Source organism: Apteryx mantelli, chromosome 18, assembly GCF_036417845.1.
Source record: "Apteryx mantelli isolate bAptMan1 chromosome 18, bAptMan1.hap1, whole genome shotgun sequence".
In the NCBI taxonomy this organism is placed as follows: Eukaryota; Metazoa; Chordata; class Aves; order Apterygiformes; family Apterygidae; genus Apteryx; species Apteryx mantelli.
The window spans coordinates 19,077,041-19,091,834 of record NC_089995.1 but is presented as its reverse complement, the minus strand read 5'-3'; the positions used below and the strand labels follow the sequence as shown (position 1 = coordinate 19,091,834).

The following is a 14,794-nucleotide window of genomic DNA, read 5'->3' as shown; positions in this document are numbered from 1 at the left end:
AAGGTACCTTTAAAGAGGATTTTATACTTAAGCGTCCTCCAGGCATTTCCAGTACCTTGAATTAATCACTCAGCCATTCCTGGTGAACAAGGGCTTGACCTTGCAACCTGTTTCAGACGGGTACCAGAGCAGACCACCCCACCCCACACCGCTCCCCATGAGCCCTGAGCTTCTCCCTGCAAGGACCAGCTGTGGGTTGTGGGTCCGGGAGCTAAGCTCCTCCACTCGCGCACGCCGGAGCGCTGCGAGAAGCCTGGAAGCATGCCCAGGCACGGGTTTATCAGAACAGGGACCAGGGGCTCAGGAAGGCTTAAAGACCCTCCCCGCTCCGTGAATGTGGTCTGCATGTCCTCTGCGCTCAGTGTCACGGACACGTCCCGGCCCTGTGGCCGAGTGACTTGTCCACCTGCAGCACTGCTGGACCCTGCCTGCCCAATACTTCTGCAAAAAATCATTCCAGCAAGAAGAACCATTTTCACACCTGGCTGGTCTTCCTCAGCCATAATTCCAAATCAATGGAGCCTGTGAGCAGCCAGCTGAAAGAGGCACTATCCGTCACCATCACAACCGAGTTAGACAGCATTGGTAACATCCATTCACATCAAAAGTGACTCCCCATCGTCAGGTTTCCAGTAATCAGCCAGCCCTTGCTCGCATCACTCACATCACTCCTGACCCTGAGTTCTCCTTCTCACCAAAGGCTACCTATCCGTCACCTTCGCCGCAATATCGCTGGGTTGTGTCACTGCACCAGTCCCAGTTCCTGTCTGTCTATCTTACTCTCCTCCTTCTAATCTCTTCTTAAAACTCTCCTTTGCTATCCTGGCCAGGCAAACCAATATTGTTTCCTCCCTCGTGCTCTGTTCTGCCTTTTGCTTTGCAAAGAAAAGTGGTTGAGTTGGGAGCTTTTTGCTCTGTGTTTCTTAAGCAACATGCCTGGAGATCTTAGACAAATAAAGCAGCTGAGTAAATATGTTTTATTACCTACAGGCTTCAGCAGTGCATCCTTGTCATCTCTGGAGTCTGTACGGCCGAGATTCCTAGACCACCGTAAAGGCTAGGCGTTTCTTTAGTCTTCTAACAGGTAGAGAGATTCACCTTTACATCGCCTCAAACAACATCGCTCTGCAGTTGCAAGTTCCTCTAAAAACCTTGAGGCAGGGAGTGGGCTGAACTTCTGCCTTTCACTGAAGTCAGAGGCAACGCTCCTACCGATGGCAGGGGCTGGGATTTCCCAGGGTGGTGTGTGCGCACTGCTTAGCGCAACGGCTCTTCTCCCAAGCCATAGCAGGAAGCATTTTCATCGGCTGTTACTCTTCGCTGCAAGACCCCGTCCAAGCGCGTCCCCCGGGATCTTCCACGACCTTGCTGCGTGCTCCTTGGCCCCAGACCTCGCCCCAGCCCCACGCCGCCCACCCACCTCTCCGCCAGCCCCGCGGCACCCTTCGCCTCGGCTGTGCTCCGCCGGCCTCCGTCGCTCTGCGGCATCCCGGCGGCCTCCTCGCCGCTCCCCGGGAAAGCTCTCGCGCCCCCCAGGCTCTCTCCTTCCCAGCACGGTGCAGAGCTGTGTTAGGAAGCAGCGCGGTGACAGAGCTCCTCTGCCTCTGGCTCCCGAAGGCAAGGTCTGTCCCAGCTGCCCGAGCGTCCCATCCCGCTGCCGCGCGTGCGAATGCAGCCTCTGGCCTCCTCGTGAAGGTGGGCTGGCTTTTCACATCTGGGGGGAATTGCTGTTTACACGGAGATAGGAAGCCTTATCCCTCCTACATGAAGTTTCTAGCCCTTCCTGTGGGCTGGCCAGGACCACACGATACAACGCCCTAATAAAAACGAGGTTAAAAATAAATGTCACCCGTGCAACCAGAATGTCTAGAAAGACTGCAGCAACCAGTGTGCGAACTTGAAACGAAAAAGTACACAAAGAAAAAATCTTCAACGCCTCTCTAACAAAGCCGGCCACAAAATCCTCTCTTTCCTAGAAAACAGGATACGCCTGCTACAGCCTCATCTGAAGTGCCGAGGCCTCCCCAAACCGCCCTCCCGAGCGCACGCTTGCGCGAGCAGAAGGGCTGCTCCACGGGAGAGGCTGCGGGCAGAAATCCCACTGCTCCAGGCCCGGAGTCGTTCTCGCCGTCGCCACTCCTGTAGCCACGTCCGCTTGGGAGCAAACAGTCCCGAGAGTCATGGGAGAGAGGAAGGGGCAGTTAATTGCAGAATGAACTGAAGCTCCTGTTCTCAAAGATCTCATTTATAAAAAATCTCAAGGTCCTTGTGGGACCAGAACTGCCCCTCTCCAGTGTTTCAGTTGGGCAGTAGCAGCCACAGGAGCTGCTCCTCAACCCTTGGAGAGAGATGTTCTCCCAAATCCACACAGCCCAGAAGGAGGCACTGCGGATCGGAAGAATAAACAGAAAACAGATGGTCGGAGCCCTGGGCAGGGTGACAGAGGCCTGGGTTTAGCCCTGGCTCCTTCAGGGCGTTTCTGCAGCCAGCAAGCGTGGGTGATGTCTCCCCACTTCAGGAAGGGGCTGCAAGGCTGAACGTGGAGCGGCCACCGAGTGCTCCGGGAGGGAGGTTTGGGTAGAAGACGGCATCACAGAGCGGGGCAGTGACACCCGGGGCTTGAAGACACAGCACCAAGGAGCGAAATGTCCCAAGGTAATGCTCTGACTGCTGGGGGAATTCAGAGAGGAACGGGCAAAATGAAGCTGAACGATGCATCCAAAGCAGGGGATATTGATGCTGTGACTCATTTTGGAGGGCACCATTTGGAGGGCACCATTTTGAACACCTTTCTCCTTGTTCCCCCCCCCCCCCCCATTGCTTCTTGTTGCTGTTTTGGCACCAGTATTTGTGGTTGCAAGAAGGGTTGTCCCCAACACTGAAATGCTGTTGCTTGTCCTCAACTCTGATGAGTCAATCAGTGACAAATTCTGCATGAGAATGGCCTGGCAGAGGCACCCATCCATGGACCTGATGGCTGCTAAGGAGCCTTTCTTTGGGCCAAAGTCTCCCTGCACCCACAGGAGGGAAAGCAGGGCGGGCGAGAGGGCAGCGGGAGAGCCGGGAAGACGGAGGACGGGGGGAACAGACTCTGCCCCTCTGCCCGGCACGCACATCCCGGCTCGGCCGCCTTGTCCTCCCAGGAAAACGCTCCATTCTGTTCATGGCTAGAACAGACTTTTGCAGTGTTCTCTCCCGTTTGAATAAATCCCTTTCCAAAACCACCGTAGCCGGAACCAGTCCTGCCCCCGGCGCAGAGGAGCCGGCGCTACACGAGCGCTAAGGCAGCGCAGGGCACCTCAGCTGAACGCCGTACCTCAAACAAACCGGTATCCGAAGAGGTGCGAGTGCTGCCCTTCCTGTTGATGGTTTCGACAGGATGTTATGAGCACGTACCGCAGCTTAAACTCTTCTTCTTGGATCCCGTCACTCAACTTTCCCAAGAATTTGGTTTGCTGCCTGGGAAATTCTTCTATAATATTGGCTTCTCCCTCCTGCCGTACCTCGTACATGCTCGCACAAGCACATACGCGTGCGGCGAGACCGTCTTTCATTCGTTTCCTAAAGCGTCGCCCTAGAAAGACACAGGGAAGGAAAGAGCTGTAGCTGCATGGCTAATGCCAGCATACAAACCCAGGCTGAAAATTGCCTCTTTCCTTGTTTCAGTTTTTCTGCCATGCAGTCCAAGGTAGGTGAATTTGGGGTACGAGACTGCACACTCACCTACAGTTATTCATTTATAGTTATAAAAATTTACATAAGACTTTATGTAAAATTCCAAGTCCCCAAAGCAGTATTACGTTCACATGCTCTGGCCTTCCCGTGTTGCACAATCCATAACTTTCCCTGAATAAATTTTAGTTAATTATTTTTTTTTAGAGAAAAACATATCCTTCCGGTTTTAAAACCACCAGTGTGGCCAGTTCACCACAGAACTTGATAAATTGTTCCAATGGCCAATTACCCACAATGTAAAAAATCTGCACCCTGTTTTAAGGTGCATTTAATACTTGGGGTCAAATCATGCAGGCACTTCCACATGTAATTTTTTTACATCACCAGTCCTATTAAATCGAGGTACATAGTCCCACCCCATTCAAAGTACATCCGAAATAGCCACACTGAACTAAGAGATACTGGAGAAGAAAAGAAAGTGTGAGTGGCATTTCCAGTCCGACGACCAGTAACTATCTCATTGTTAGTGGTGCTTTGCTGCTTAACTCCTTGTTTATAAACGACTCTTTGGCATATCTTCACAGTGAAAAGCACTATAAAATTCTCTATGCTCTCATTTGCAACTGAAAGTGTCAGGAGGAAAACAGCAGCATCGCCGACCGCAGCAGTTTTGCTTCTCACAAGGGCTTTTATACAGGATCCACTCGGGCAGCCAGCGAGCGACTTCCAAAATAAAATGGATCTGGTACATTCGCACCGAGAGTGAAATAACTTTTGGAGATCTTATTTTCCGGCGCTTGGAAAGTTGCAAAATAACAGCTGAGGGCAATTGAGTCTTTAAGCATGTGACGGGCTCCATTGTCTTCAGCAAGAATACATCAAGTTTTAATATTTTCTGGATCAAGGCCTGCATCCCGCGCACAAACGAAAATGAGACCGTCCAACAGAGAATAAGGTGGCAGTGATTTTGCAACTCACCTGCTTTCCTGCAGTTCTCTGAACCAAAGGCAGGTTCTGCTTATTGATTTTAGTGAAAACTGGATCAAAATCTTTACGCGAAGCCCTGACCCCTTTGAAATGCAGTTGTGTTCCACCAGGGGCCTTGCAGAACCGCACACCCGAACTGTCTCCTCGCCTTCCCTGCACAAAACCTATCCATATTGCAGCGCCAGCCCAGCTGCACGAGATTAACCGATTTTCTTCCAGATAATGCACCAGCAGCAGCATTTATCAGGCTAAGCAATTAAACCGTACGAGGAGTGGCAGCCAAAAGAGGGAAAAACCACGGCCGAGTTTCAGGTCCTAAGTGGAATCTGGAGAAAAGAGAAATCAGTCTGCCTAGAAACTCTGCTAACAGTTTGAGTTTTTAGTACTGAAAAACAACTGACAACACTCAGTGGCCATCCGGATGCCCATGCAGCAGTTTAAGGCCTCTCCACACCGCAGGGTGCCTACCGTGCTCCCCAGTTTCACCTATATTTAAGGCTCTGCACCTACGAATGACAAATGGAAGCACTCAAGTGCATGAAATTAAACATGTGGATAAATCTTTCCAGGATAGAGACCGTGGAGGAATGGACACTGAGCTGCATGGATGCACACGTGCTGGACACTGAGCTGCACAGACGCACATGCACTGGACACTGAGCTGCACGGATGCGCACGCGCTGGACACTGAGCTGCACGGATGCACACACGCTGGACGTGACACTGAGCTGCATGCATGCACACGCACCAGACACTGAGCTGCACGGATGCACATGCACTGGACACTGAGCTGCACGGATGCACACACACTGCACACTGAGCTGCACGGATGCACACATGCTGGACACTGAGCTGCATGCATGCACACATGCTGGACACTGGACACTGAGCTGCACGCACGCATACGCGCTGGACACTGAGCTGCACGGATGCACACACGCTGGACACGACACTGAGCTGCATGCATGCACACGCGCCGGACACTGAGCTGCACGGATGCACACGCACTGGACACTGAGCTGCAGGGATGCACATGCACTGCACACTGAGCTGCATGCATGCACGCACACGCGCTGGACACTGGACACTGAGCTGCATGCATGCACACGCGCCGGACACTGAGCTGCACGCACACACACGCCGCAGCTCTAGCTCCGGGGTTCTGCCCTGCTTTTGGGCAGGGAGGGACACACACAGGGCACACGCGGGGCACACGCGGGGCACACAGGTCACACATGGGGAACACGCGGGGCACACACAGGGCACACGCAGGCACACGCGGGTACATGTGGGGCACCACATAGGTCACCCGTGGGGCACCCGTGCACACGTGGGGCACACGCAGGACACACGCGGGGCACACGCGGGACACGTGCACACGTGGGGCACACGCAGGGCACACACAGGGCGCACAGGTCACACGCGGGGCGCACACGCGGGGCCCAGCAGTCCAGGCACCCGGCGCGGGCCGCGCAGGCCCGGCAGCCCCCGGGAGCGGGGCCGGGGGCCGCTGGTGCCCGGCGGGGGGGTCCCGGCAGCCCCCGAGCGGCGGCGATGGCGGCGATGGCGGCGCCGAAAGTGCGTCTGCCAATGCCGAGGCTGCGGCGGGAGGCCGAGCCGGGGCCGGCCGGGGCGGGACGAGCGGGCGGGCGGCCATGGGGCTGCTCAACTTCACCCGCGACCCGGTGCCGGAGGCCGTGAGCGGCGACATGCACAACCTGAACCAGCTCAGCGCCGAGGTGCGGGGCCGGCGGCGGCGGGGGCGGCCGGGGGGCAGGAGAGCGGCCGGAGCCGCTGCTGCGGGAGCGGGGAGTGGGACAGGAGCAGGATGCAGGGCGGATCCCAGGCCTGCACCGCGGTGCGGCCCCCTTCCCGGTAACGGCGGTGCCTGGGGGCCCGGCAGGTCCCGCACCCCGGTACGGCCCAGTTCCCGGTAACGGCGGTGCCCCGTGGCCCGGCAGGCCCCGCGCCCCGGTATGGCCTTGTTCCCGGTAACGGTGGTGCCCCGTGGCCCGGCAGGCCCCGCACCCCGGTACGGCCCCGTTCCCGGTAACGGCGGTGCCCCGTGGCCCGGCAGGCCCCGCACCCCGGTACGGCCTTGTTCCCGGTAACGGCGGTGCCCCGTGGCCCAGCAGGCCCCGCGCCCCGGTACGGCCCCGTTCCCGGTAACGGCGGTGCCCCGTGGCCCAGCAGGCCCCGCACCCCGGTACGGCCCCGTTCCCGGTAACGGCGGTGCCCCATGGCCCGGCAGGCCCCACACCCCGGTATGGCCTTGTTCCCGGTAACGGCGGTGCCCCGTGGCCCGGCAGGCCCCGCACCCCGGTACGGCCCCGTTCCCGGTAACGGCGGTGCCCCATGGCCCGGCAGGCCCCGCGCCCCGGTACGGCCCCGTTCCCAGTAACGGCAGCGCCTGGGGGCCCGGCAGGCCCTGCACCCCAATACGGCCCCATTCCTGGTAACGGCGGTGCCCCGTGGCCCGGCAGGCCCTGCACCCCGGTACGGCCCCGTTCCCGGTAACGGCGGTGCCTGGGGGCCCAGCAGGCCCCACACCCCGGTACGGCCCCGTTCCCGGTAACGGCGGTGCCTGGGGGCCCAGCAGGCCCCGCACCCCAATACGGCCCCGTTCCCAGTAACGGCGGTGCCTGGGGGCCCAGCAGGCCCCGCACCCCGGTACGGCCCCGTTCCCGGTAACGGCGGTGCCCCGTGGCCCAGCAGGCCCCACACCCCAGTACGGCCCCGTTCCCGGTAATGGCGGTGCCCCGTGGCCCAGCAGGCCCCGCACCCCGGTACGGCCCCGTTCCCGGTAACGGCGGTGCCCCGTGGCCCAGCAGGCCCCACACCCCAGTACGGCCCCGTTCCCGGTAACGGCAGTGCCCCATGGCCCAGCAGGCCCCGCACCCCGGTACGGCCCCGTTCCCGGTAACGGCGGTGCCCCGTGGCCCAGCAGGCCCCACACCCCAGTACGGCCCCGTTCCCGGTAATGGCGGTGCCCCGTGGCCCAGCAGGCCCTGCACCCCGGTATGGCCCCGTTCCCAGTAACGGCGGCGCCTGGGGGCCCAGCAGGCCCCGCACCCCGGTACGGCCCCGTTCCCGGTAACGGCGGTGCCCCGTGGCCCAGCAGGCCCCGCGCCCCGGTACGGCCCCGTTCCCGGTAATGGCAGTGCCCCGTGGCCCGGCAGGCCCCGCACCCCGGTACGGCCCCAGTAACGGCGGTGCCACGTTTAACCAGCTTTTCCCCTTCCCAAGTTAGCCAGGTTACTCTGTGGGGTCCATGAAACACGAGGGTGGATGTTCCCATCGTCTCCCATTAGGCAGGTTTGGGACTAGCTAGGGCAGAATAGCAGCTCCCGGTTAGCTGCACCAAGGCGCGTTCCCGCTGCCATTTCGTGGTGGCGCTGGGGACCGGCAGGGTGCTGGGGAACGTCCCCTGCGGATGCCCAGCTCCGTAACACCGTCCCGTTTCTTCGCAGCAATTCTCGGCGTTGACTGAAGTGCTCTTCCGCTTTCTAACGGAGCCCAAGGAGGTAAGGCCCGTGCAGAGCGGCCAGGAGGCTTTCACTGCACGTGCAGAAATACGACTATGTGCCTGCTTTTTCTCCTGACCAGGTGGAAAGGTTTCTGACCCAGCTCTCAGACTTTGCCACCATGAATAAAATCAGCTTAGGCCCTCTGAAAAACATCGTCAAAAGTATTCTTCTGGTACCTAACGGTAAGTAATATGTGTGCGTGTGCTGCCCTGTGACCAAACTGTTGTGTCCCTTCCTGCAGGCTGCTCAAGTCCATACATCTTCAGAACTGTGGTGCATTTGGTTTGCACAGTAAGTGCTAATGGTAGCTAATAAATGACTTAGTATTTAAGAATCAAAAATGAACTGTCAAAAATTCCAAAATTGCCCTCCTGTTGAAGCATCTCTTTTACTGAGTCAGACTTTGCCTTCTTCACACCCTGCCTGCACACAGGTTTCACAGGTTTAACTAAACTGACTTAAATATCTATTTACTAAATGCATGCACAACATTGTGTCACAGTTACAGAGCTTGATCTAACCTGTAAATCCACATGTTTTGTTGCACCAGCTCAAACTTATGTTGGCACTAAATATTTGTGGGAACTACCATCTAAGTGACCCAGTACGGTAATTCCCACAAGGACAAAGTGCTGCTTGAGACAGAGGAGACAGTATTCACACCTCTCTAGAGCAGGCTGGAAACCGCCATGGTTCCAGGTCATGTAAATGAGACATCTGTTCTTGAGGTCTTGTTTTAGAAAAACACTTACGTGTCCAGTGATTTCTCATTCATAAATAGTGAAGGAGGTGGGAATTCCCTTTGAATCCCCCGGTCTGGCTCTAGCACTGTGGAAGGCTCCTCTGATGGTAGGGCTGCCAGTTGACTGGATAATATGCCAAGCACCTCCACTGCGAGCTCACCCCACTGATCCTTCCTGTTATTAACAGTCTTCTTACTGGCATCCTTCAGGCCTGGCTTTCCCATAGCTCTCCTCGCAGCCATGCACAACTTTGTTCAGGTCTAAACTTTCATCCTACTACTTTGGGCCGTTTCTTCTGTCCAGGAGAAGCTCTGAATAATTTCCTTTCCTACAACTGTCTTGCAGGCATTTAATCTGGAATCGGCAATTTCCAAACCCTTCCTGTTTCTGGAGTAGGTACATTTAGTCTTGTCTCAAAGTTGCTGCTTATGGGCACTAGCTCCCATCCTTCTGTAACTTTTGGTTAGCTGTGGGATGCCACAGACGTATCAGAACACATTGCAGCAGATAACTTTGCCTACGTGCTACACAGCTGCAAAGCCACGTGGGGCCAGCAGTCGCTTTGAATTTATGAGATTCCTGCTCCTGCCTTTGGAGAACAGGATCCTTGTAAACTCCCATGTGCTGCCCGCGCCCCAGAACAAAGGAGGCAGGCACAGCAGGGGCAAGTGCTACATGCACATGTTCACACCCATAATCCAAAACACAGCAGGTAGGTCAAATTAGTAGCCTGCCAGCCTTAACAGTTTTCCTTTAACAAGCAAAGCTTCTATAGGAGAAAGAGCAGTAACTTCAAAACAAGGCTGCTGCTGTTGTTACCATGGAGACCTGCAATGAAATCTCTCTCTCAGGCGCTTAAACATGGGACTGACTTTTAAAGCACTGGCATCTGCAAAGGTACCAGCAGATGCAACTGTATTTCCTATTCTGGCGAACTGCAGTTTGTTTCAAAATACAGTCCAAGAAAAGAGTCTTTCTGTTGCAGTTTCTCCATCTCTACATTTATTTAACTCGGTAAAGACTGTTTTGACTCCGTAAAACTGATTTTTCTTCTTTGCATTGTTTATTCAGGTGCCCTGAAGAGGAATCTGTCTGCTGAACAAGTCAGGGCAGATTTTATTGCTCTAGGTAGGCCACCTGACTTTCACTAAATAAAAGCTAATTAATATTTATCATTTATTAATCTCATGTGGTTTCTCCCACAGGACTCAGTGAAGAGAAAGCTAGTTATTTTGCAGAACAGGTATTAATATTTTTTGTTTGTTTCTAAATTAACAAAATAACAGTCTTGGACTGGGAACTTGTAAAACCCCAATGTGATAATGAGATATACCAGCACTTTGGGCAATTGCTTCAAAACCATCTCAGAATCCTGAACTGAAGATCCTAGGATAATTGCTAACACTTTGTCTAATGGTACTTCTGGTCTGGAGTGGCCTGTACGCACAGGTTTACTGACTCCTGTAATTCTGTGTAGCTTTCATTTGATTGCTTTTCTCCTTCGCATGCTTCGAGCCCAGGGGTTATGCAGTTACATGAACACATGATTTTTTGCACAGATATTGTTACACTGAACCAGTGATCAAACAAACAAACAAACAAAACAAAACAAAAAGTTTAATTGCCAGAAGTGACAAGGCAGATGGAGTTCCTAGCAGCGCTAAAACATCTTTGAGAGCCCTCCCGTCTGCATTAGTTTGTCCCTTTACACACATCCACTTTGCACTTTTACCATGATCAGCTAGTCAGCTAGCTTTGGGTTTATGCTGAACTTCCAAGTAACATAAATAGAGGTCATTCTGAACTGATCGTTCATGTCTTTTGCCCTTGCAGTGGAAGCTGAATGCCCCCACTCTAACACACCTGGCTGTTGGTCAGACACTGATGATTAACCAGCTGATAGATATGGAGTGGAAGTTTGGAGGTAACAGAGCTAAAACAGACTGAATGGGGTGGGAAGCCTGCAGAATGCAGAGACTGAGACGCAACAGCAGCTCTCAGCCAAAGAACTTTTTATTTCACAGTTTAGGTAACAGATTATCTCCCTTCTCTTCTTTCTGACTCACAGTGACTGCTGGGAGCAGTGAACTGGAAAAAGTGGGAAGTATCTTCTTACAGGTAAATCTCCTACATCAGAGAGTTCAGGTTATAGTGCAGTTAAGGCACAATCTAAGACCAGGCATGTGGGAAGTACTGGCTGTGAGAGGGAACACAAGAAAGCTAGATTTCATAGGAACAGGCCCTAGAACCGTGCATGTTCTCTCGTCTTCTCAATGCAACTGCCAACAGAAAGCAGGCACACGCTATTTGTTTCTCCTCTGAAGACATCGTGTATCACAGAAGCGCAGCCCACTCTGAAAAGCTGTTCAAAAAGCTCAGTCTAGCAAAGGTCACACTATCTTGGGGGGGGGGGGAAATCATTTATAAGGAGTTCCAGAGAGCCTCCCAATTCCTAAGGAATCTATTCCTACAGTGACATTTCCTGAAAAGCCTGCCAGTCAACAATGCATATGCCTTACAGCAGTCTACACTGTCTAAAACTCACAGCAGAACGTCTTATCGTGATGCTTGGGATACAGGCCTGTCTTAATTAAAACATCTCTGCTTTTTTCTCCCCTCAAGCTGAAGCTGGTGATCAAAAAAGGGAGCCAAATGGAAAATGTATACATAGGTAAGTTAACTGTTCTAGAAGAGAAGCAAATATTTAAATATGTGAAAGCTGAGTTGCACCTCAGAGAAGCTGTGGGCATTAGTGGAGAGAGAGGAGCTTTGGGAGCAGACCCAGCAGGGGTCACTGCGAGAGCATCGCCGGGTGGATGCTGGCGGCTATTCCAGCCCCGGCCTCTCCCTGCCGCAGTCACTCTGGGAAATATTTAGGGACGCTAATTTTGGGGCAGTCTTTACATAATTAAATATAGATTTGCCACAGAACTGTCAAAAGCAGTCAGAAAGTAGCACGGCAGAAGAAGAAAGTAAACAATAAAAAAATTCCAAAGTGTCGGTTCATGTTATGAAAATCCTAGCCTGGAATCCCCATGCAGACCAGCTAGAGTAAAGAAGAAGCTGCTGAGAGTCAAAATATCTAATCCTGTTTAGCTTAGGTGAATATAAGTTGTTCTGCAGCAGCACCAGAATGGCTTTTCCAGTGTTGGAAGCGTAACCTGAAATCTAAGATTTTATGCGTCTCTTTTCTAGAGCTAACTTTGCCCCAGTTCTACAGTTTTTTGCATGAGATGGAACGGGTCAAAACCAGTCTGGAAAGCTTCAGCTGAAACTGCATGGGCCTGAACAGACATCTCGCCAGGATGTTTTAATTTCTCTTGTGGGCCTGCAGATCTGCGCTTTCCTAGCTGACTCCAACAACTTGATAAAAAAGACAATGCTGTGTAGCAAGCAATGGTGTGAAGACCCAGAAGGACGCATCAGTCTTTTAGAACGTGAAACTTCTGCAAGTGTTTTGAAACAGCTACGAGAACAAGTCCGTTCACCTCTTTTTTATACTATTATGAGAAATTGTTTTCAGAGATATATGGACCCTTGTATTGAAATAGCAAAGAAATAAACCCATTCATGTCCTGCTCCATTTGTATCAGAATCTGATTTTTTGAGAAAGAGAGGAACACAAGCAGAGTATTATTTTCAAACTTGGAAGAGTTAAGCAAACAGGACAGAGAAGTGAGGAGAGCTCCTAACCTGATGAATCACTTAATGTTCACTTCCAAGCCTCTCATTTCTCCAGGAATGGACTGATTACATCTGTCCCAATCATGCCTCATTATGGAAAAGTATCTAAGTGGTAGATGATTTTAAATCTTAAACAGTCAAGCATCTGCCTCCACGCAAAGGGGAAAAAACATCTAAGGGGGGGGGGTGACTAGACAAATCTAGCTTTGTATATGTTGGGCTCTAGTAAACATCTATTTAATCTGCAGTTTGTGTGAAATAACACAGTTAGATGCAGCCCATTTCCTTGTGGACTTATGCCCAAGCCCCATGAAGCACCATTAGCTTGGCTATTCAGTTGTCTAATGGCAGGATGAGCTTTTCACTGGGAACCAGAGGGGTGCCCCTGACCTGGCCACGGGGACAGTGAGAAGAAGGTGCCACGTTCACCGAGGTTCCTCCTGTGTCTGAACTGTCTAGCTGTCCAGGGTTATAGTTCCTAATACCTTTTGGCAGCCTGAGTTCAGTATAAACTCCCCCCCACAGCACTGATCCGAGAGACGTTCCCTCTTACAGCGCCTGCTCTTTCCACCTCTGGGATTTCCTGAGGAGCTGGTATGTCCCTGCTGAATTCAGCAGTCATGGTAGAGGTGATGAACTGCAACACTGTGATAGGTGCCGGTAGTTGCCAGCCTACATGTGAAGTAATTCACTGACTGTGGCATGCCACAAGTCTGCTGTGACACAGCAGCACCACAGCTCCCTCCGTGTGGTTTTGCACCCAGTTAAACCATGCACAACAACAGCTGCAGAGCTCCAAGCAACCCGCTGTTCTAAGTGCAGATTTTCAGTTTACAGAAAACTTAGCATTTTTCTGCATTGCATGCAATTCTGCATGAGTAACTGGAACCAGTAATAAATACAGGCTGTGCCATGTGTTTGGAAAACAGCATGGGGAATCCTGCTGGCAAACCCATGGACAATATTTGCGTATTTGTTTTCCCATGTAGCGGTCCATTCACAAGCACTTCAAGTTTTGTCACATGATTATGGTAAATTTAAAAAAAAAAAAAAATCTGTTGAAATAGTGTCCTGCAAAATATTCCCTCTTCTTTCGGGTGGCTGCAAAAGCTATTTCAGGAAGGAAGAAGGGGTCTGACGGGCTGTTTTCTCAAGACAAAAGGAATTTCTTTGCTTTACATTTTCTGCTGCCTGTTTCTATTATTTCTCCCAGCCCTCCTGGTGCCAGGGCAGCATCGCTCAACCGTGTCCAGCTACAGCGGGAGGCGGCCCACGGCCGCGTTCAGAAAGATGCCACTCTCGGCTGCGGGTCAGGAACGCCGACCGCTGCCACCCTCGCCTCCCCCTCCGGCACGGCCGCGGGGAGTGGGATGCTCGGGATGGGGCCCGCAGGGCGGGCAGGAAGGCGGCACCACACGGAGAAAGCCGAGGAGGCGCCGCCGCCTGCGCGCACAGCACGGCACGGCTCCGAAGGCACGCCAGGCGCCGCGGAGGCTGCCGGCCGCCCCCTTGCAGCACCGCGGCCGGGTGGGCAGGGGCTGCTCCGGGGGCCGTTTCCCGGGGTTTCCGGGCCGGCGGCTCCCCGCGACCGGCTTTTCCGGCCGCTGGCTGAGCCCAGCCAGCCGAGCGCTAATCTCGGCGGGACAGCGGGCGCGGGGGGAAGCCGGGGCCGCCTGCAGCGCCAGGGAAGTCAACCGTGCGCCCGCCGCGGTTTTGGCTCCCCGCGGGCTTTCTTGGCCTGTTTCCGCCGGGGGCGGCTGTGCCCCGACCTCCCCCCCGGCACCCGCTCCCACTGCTGGGCCTGGCTCCCGGGAGCCCGTGCGCTCCCGCTCTTCCCGCCGGAGCCGACTCGGTTGCCATTATCAGCCGCGGCAGACGCTGGTAGCGGAGGGAGGCAGGAAGGTCCAGGACGCGGTGTCTTCTCCCTCCTGGGAGAGGCTGACGCCGCTTCCCCCCCTGCCCGCGAGTATTTTGGAGGTCGGACCGTGGGGCGGCTGGAGCGCTCGGAGCCGGCCCGGCTGGAAACCCGCCTGGCAGGGAAGGGATAGCAGCTGGGTTACGCAGACCGGCCGCCCGCTGATCAAATCCAATCGCCGCATTTGCCCTGCTCCGCTTCTGCTCCCGGGCTGCACACCCACTCCCTAAGCTGCCTCCAGCATCCCAAGCCCAGATTATTTC

The 14,794-nt window shown here is 54.1% G+C and overlaps 1 protein-coding gene across 1 annotated transcript; it reads left to right on the top strand.

The window, feature by feature from the left end:
• Window positions 1-6,226: 6,226 nt before the first annotated feature.
• COMMD7 (COMM domain containing 7) lies at window positions 6,227-12,515 on the top strand. Its single transcript, XM_067307826.1, has 9 exons — window positions 6,227-6,401; window positions 8,133-8,186; window positions 8,269-8,371; window positions 10,004-10,060; window positions 10,138-10,175; window positions 10,766-10,856; window positions 11,001-11,050; window positions 11,555-11,603; window positions 12,128-12,515. Exons 1-9 carry the CDS (start codon window positions 6,318-6,320, stop codon window positions 12,202-12,204), a joined length of 603 nt encoding a protein of 200 aa, XP_067163927.1. The 5' UTR covers window positions 6,227-6,317; the 3' UTR covers window positions 12,205-12,515.
• The last annotated feature ends 2,279 nt before the right edge of the window (window positions 12,516-14,794 follow it).